We start from the raw sequence: 6,000 nt of genomic DNA on the forward strand, positions 1-6,000 counted from the left end.
TCCTCACCCTGCTTGCTAAAAGTAGTCTATTGTTTACTATTGAATCCTGACCCTAATGGAGACTCCATACCCTAAGCCATGACCCCTGGTTCTGCCACTAAACCCTACAGTGAAGCCTGTCACTATTCAGTAATCATGACTTCATCGACTGGACCATAAGGATTTTTCCTGAATCCTGACCCTATAGATGAATCCTGGTCATGTCGCTGATTAGCCCTGATCCGATCAGATGAACCACCATCCCTCTGAATTGAGAAAATCACACCACACCTAACATGTAAGTGACATGTCTTCTGATTCTGATTCCATACAGTGTATCTACAATGCCTTCCACTAATAATGGCACCCTTGGTAAATATGAGCAAAGAAGGCTGTGAAACATTTGTCTTTATTGTTTCTTTTGTTCAAAAAAATTCCCAAAAATACTTTGCTCTCATGGATATCCAACAAAACACAGGTTTATAAAAAATATCGTTATGAATGATTAAGGGAATTGGGCCTATGTGTTACCTCATATTTATACCCCTGTGAAACAGGAAGTCATGGTTGAACAATTTCCTATTCCTAGTCACCCAGGTGTACTAAAAAAAATGTCAAATATCAATGGGAGTTTACTTCAAATATATTTTCTCATATAAATTCATAGGGGTGCCAATAATTGTTGCACACCTATAGTTAACAAAGATATTTTTTGGATAAACCTGTGTTGTGTTTGTAATTGTTTGATATCCATGAGAGCAGATTATTTTTGTGAATTTTATTTAACAAAATATCAAAAGGTTCAACAATAAAGACGATTTTTCACAGCCTTCTTTGCTCATATTTACCAAGGGTGCCAATATTAGTGGAGGCTGCTGTATGTATATATATCATTACCTGCTGCTAGCCTCTGATTCATATATATGACGTGATATATATGTACATAAATATAAATATATATAATATAATAAACCATCAGCACATATTCCAGGCTTTATTCCTATAGAAATACCGTCTGGTGTTTTAATCCTCAGACTGAACACGGAACGCAGCGTACCCCTCCGCTGTTAAACAGCTCGCATCCATTTTCTCTTTCCACAAGATTCCTTTCATTTTTATTTTCCTCATCAGGATTCCTTTTCCCTTTCACAGCAAGCAGAGCAGAGATCAGATCAGCAGAGATCAGATCAGTAGAGATCAGATCAGTAGAGATCAGATCAGTAGAGATCAGATCAGTCCTAACCATGATCGTATACAGCAATTAAGCTCTAAGTGATCAGAAACATGCTGAATTCCCATCACACCAAGCTTGCAGAAAATTCAGGGCTGACGAGGATCAACAAAAGCTTCCCTCCTTCGAATGCAAAGTTCATGTGTGGGTTCTTTTTATCTATTCCTCAGTGCAAAACAAAACTCCGTGTCCTTCTGTATCCGCTAGAACAAGGTAACAATGAGAAAGGGAAATGGCTTCAGGGCAAGTGAACTTTCTGGAAATAAACACTTAAGATTAGTTGCCCTTCATTGTTGGTGAGTTCTGCTTTATCACACATTTCACATTCTTCACGTTCAGGTTAGTGAGGCGAGAATTTGAACTGAACCGAGTGAACATAAAGATCATCTGAATACATCAGTGACTTGTGAAAAAGAGAATTAACATTAATTTCGTTCAACAAATGATCTAACTACTAGTTACCAAAGCAACACTATCATGAAATATAAGAACCAGAACATCTGTAGTTTTAGAAGAACACTTGTACATGTTGTTTACATGCCAGATATTAAAAACATAGAAAAACAGGATATTTTTGTCAAATTTTTTATAATGTTTTATAGAATTTAAACACAATCAGACTTACCGGTCTGAAGTGAAATGTTGAAATGCTCTCCATCGGTTTGGGAAATAATTCCAAAATGATACACAGTGCCAGGTTTCAGACCTGATACCTCACAGGTAAACCTGTTGCTGTGGGTTTGGATCTGAGAGCAGTTGGTTATCTGAGATCCAGTTTCACGGTTGATCAGAGTGAAAATACAGAAGTGTCCTGCTGATCCGAACTCAATCACAGACGAGTTTGAGTTAATGATGGCTTCAGTTTGGTTGACCACACACCTGACCTGTTTCTCTGTGGTTTCACGCTGAAAGAAATTGAAACAGTCAGGAAAAGAAGTTAAATGAACAGTTTGAAATGCAAAACTTCACCTGCTGCTTGACAAACCTGTGCACATCTCCCTGTGAGAGTGAGAGTCCAAGCAACCCACATCCAGAAATGTTTCCATGACAACATCTCGCTATCAGAGCTGGAGAACCTGTGATTTTTGACATTATTTTCCTATTAAAAGTATGTATACGCCATAACTCTTGCAATCAGCTGTTGTGCTCCAGCAAATAATCCTGAAATCCTGTGCGGTTCAATTTAGATTATTTTAAAACTAATAAGTATTTATAAAGCTAATGAGAAATGTAAGAACAATTCAGTTCCTCTCGCTGTAGTTGACTGTAAAGTCTCTGAAGTTTGCTGCCAGATTTCCACCTTTGCCTCCCTGAAGCTTCTCAGACTCTCCACCCTACTGACTTCCTGCTCAACTTTCCCTTTAACACACCCTGTAAATTTATACATGCCTAGAGTTCACACCACTATTGTTATGAAAACGTGCAAGTAAAGATTATACGTAATGTTACAGTAGGACTGATATTATTATATTTATGCAGATTGCTCTGATATTCCAATAAATTGTGTCTTGAGTTGTATATGTAGTAAACTTACTTGTACAACCACCAAGTTCACTTAAAAAAATCAAACAAAGAAATACTAAAGGCTGATCAGAAACCGAGGAAGTCTGTCTGTTTCCAGTTTCCATGATCATGAAGGACAAATGATTATCATCTTTAGCCTTGTACAAAAATGTACAGAAATTGTACAAAATACTTGTATTCAGCTTCCACTTCAAAGCAATAGAGTGTGATACAAGAAGTCTTCTTAACACCCTTTTTGTTCAGTGTTTAGGACTAAAAATACGGGCTGACACACTGAGGTAATGCTGGACATGTTATCGGACAGGACGCACGTTTCTCATTATTAATGTTGAAATGTTTATGATTTAGAGCAGAGTTATAATGTGTTATGATTAACGAAAATGTTTCAGTGCAATTAAATTTTATTTGTATAGTGCTTTTAACGATGGACACTGTCACAAAGCTGTGTCACTGTGTGTGTGTGTGTGGGGGGGGGATAATAGCATTGAAAACAGTGTTACTATGAATGTAGACTTTAATACAGTGAAAAAGACACACTATTAACATCACATAAATATTTATAAATAAAATGTTTCACTCTGCCCACGTTTGACATTTTTTCCTTCATTCTTTTGAATGTTAATGGAATAAAATAAAATATTAGATGCCGTGAGTGAACCTTCTGCATCATTTATACATATGAATAGTCATGTAATGCTTGCTGAGAGGAGGATAACGGCTGAGAGGCAGGAATTTGGCCACTAGTTGCTGCGAGTCTTTTATAATCGACCAATCAGTGTGCGAGGAGGCGGGACTTACAGAGAGCGGTTAAAGCAATGCAAACATGCGCACACATGATGCAGTATTAGACCATAAACACATCATAATGAAACTAAAACAGAATCCCGGACATTTTCTCGAATTTAGATGCTTTTTTTAAGGTCTGAAAAAGAGGACATGTCTGGTGAAAAGAGGGCGTGTCCGGGGAAAAGAGGACGTGTGCTATCACAAACATTTCAGAGAACTATTTGTGTTTCTACCAACTTAACTTTGTGCAAAATGTATTAGCGCTGCACCAGGAGGTTATTCACGTGAGTCACGACTGGCATCACATGTATTCCGTTTCTCCCCAAACCTGGTTATCCCTAATGAGCAAGCCAGAGGTGGCAAGGAAAAACTCCCAGAGACAATATGAGGAAAAAACACTCTCCTCACCCTGTGATGGAGAGTAACCCCAGCAACCCTGTGGAGGAACTGCATTTCCACCCCTGTACTCACAACCTTAATCTTTCAGTCATAAATCTCCTGGATAATCTCTCTGACTTGTCCTCAATAATTATTATAGGTTCTGCTCTGACCCGATTTGTTTGGAACTCACTAGCAAACAAAATTTTGTTACTATTGATGAAGATAAATCACCCACCATACATGTGTGATTAGGTATTCCTCAGGGTTCTGTCCTCTATCCTTTTAGTTTTTCACTACAATCAATGTCACCATCTGGTAAGATTTAACATCATGAACTGAATTCACAGTCTTCCATTTTAAAACAACTCTGACTTCTGCTAATGTTATTTCCTGTATTTGTGACCCTGCATTCACACTGATGACAAAATGGCTGCAAGATGTTCATTTTGAAAGAGACCTGGGGATGGAAACAGGACTCCTGCTGACTTGATGATTAAAGTGAGCAGTCAAAGTGACATGAACGTTTAAACGAAGGTTTAATGAATGCACATGAGAATTAAAGAGATTTTAAGAACACTTTCTTCCCATCAGAACAGCATCTGTGTTTCCAGCTATTTGAGCACATCAAACACTTCAAACACGTCCAATAGATCAGTCTAATCTGACATGAGTGGATGGTGATGCACACCACTTTTAGTGCTTTTCCAGACATTCTGTTGCTCGCTATGTCATTTCAGTGGCCTGGCGCTAACAATAACACCATGACAACCAGTAAGAACTTTTAAATAATTTATATAATTTAAACCTCATATTAAGACACTCATTAAATATGCTTTTAAAACCTTCACAATGTAGTATACCATCTCCTGGTACTGAATTTGAAACTGTCGAAATTCTCATCAATTTTGCTAGAATTCTTCACCATAAGCACTTATAAGCGTTGTCTTCATCAGTTACACTGACTTCCTGTTCCACTCGGTACTGAGATAGCTCCTGGAAATGGAATTTTTATGTATTTGACATTCTGTAACTCACCTGAGGCATGGTGGAGGTGGTGAATGTGGTGGAGGTCACAGTGGTAGTTGGAGTGGTTGTTGTTGGAGGTTCAGTAGTCAGACTCTCTGCAGTCGTAATTGCTCCTGTAGGTGCCATTCTAGACTTTGTTTCTCTAGTAGTTGTAGTTATTGGAACAGTTGTAGTTACCTCAGTAGTTGTAATTATTGGGGCAGTTGTAGTTGCCTCAGTAGTTGTAGTTATTGGGGCAGTTGTAGTTGCCCCAGGAGTTGTAATTATTGGGGCAATTGTAGTTGTCTCAGTAGTTGTAGTTATTGTGGCAGTTGTAGTTGCCCCAGGAGTTGTAGTTATTGGGGCAGTTGTAGTTGCCTCAGTAGTTATAATTATTTGGGCAATTGTAGTTGCCTCAGTAGTTGTAATTATTGGGGCAGTTGTAGTTGCTTCAGTAGTTGTAGTTATTGGGGCAGTTGTAGATGCCTCAGTAGTTGTAGTTATTGATGAAGCTGCATTTGCTTCATTAGCTGTATTTGTTGAGCCAATTGCGGCTAGAGATGTAGTTAGAGCTATAGATATTGCATGGGTAGATATAGTTACCCTTCTCGCTTTATTAATAGGGGTAATTGTGGTGGACCTGGGAGCTTTGGTTATAGGTCTAGTTGCTGTGCTAGCTGTAGTTATAGGGGCAGGTGTACTTGGAGCCAAAACAGTTACAGGAGTAGCTGTATTTGGAGTTGAAGCAGTTCCAGGGGCAGTTGTAGTTGGAGCTGCAGTAGTAATAAAGGATGTTGCATTTGCTCCAATTGCTGTAGTTACAGTCCTGAGTGTAGTTACACTTTTAGAATTAGTTGCCCTAATAGATTTAGGTACAAGTCCATTTGTGGTTGGAGCTGCTCTAGTCTCAGGAGCAGATGTAAATCTAGTAGTAGTTTGGGGTACAGGGGCAGTCATGGTTGTTTGAGTATCTGCAGTTCTGGGTTTGGTTGTAGCTGATGTAAAAGCTGCAGTAGATGTGTTTTCACTCAGTGTTTCAGTCACTGTAGGGGCAATTGTAGTCTCCATCGTGGTCACTCTAGGGGCAGTTGTGG

At 38.8% G+C, this 6,000-nt stretch overlaps 1 protein-coding gene across 4 annotated transcripts in view; it reads right to left on the reverse strand.

Annotated features, from left to right (window-relative positions):
- Positions 1-6,000, reverse strand: part of LOC128611102 (receptor-type tyrosine-protein phosphatase beta-like) — a 53,130-nt gene that overhangs the window by 40,392 nt on the left and 6,738 nt on the right. For 3 of the 4 annotated variants that reach the window (XM_053630370.1, XM_053630371.1, XM_053630372.1), the window contains 2 exons: positions 4,937-6,000; positions 1,836-2,115 (listed from right to left, as the gene is read on the reverse strand). The exon at positions 4,937-6,000 is cut by the window's right edge and continues 591 nt beyond it. In XM_053630370.1, the coding sequence (XP_053486345.1) occupies positions 1,836-2,115; positions 4,937-6,000 (1,344 nt within the window). Of the gene's footprint in view, positions 1-1,835; positions 2,116-2,195; positions 2,732-4,936 lie in introns of those variants that run through there. The other variant, XM_053630373.1, reaches the window with a different exon arrangement.

This window comes from Ictalurus furcatus, chromosome 8 (assembly GCF_023375685.1).
Source record: "Ictalurus furcatus strain D&B chromosome 8, Billie_1.0, whole genome shotgun sequence".
NCBI lineage: Eukaryota > Metazoa > Chordata > Actinopteri > Siluriformes > Ictaluridae > Ictalurus > Ictalurus furcatus.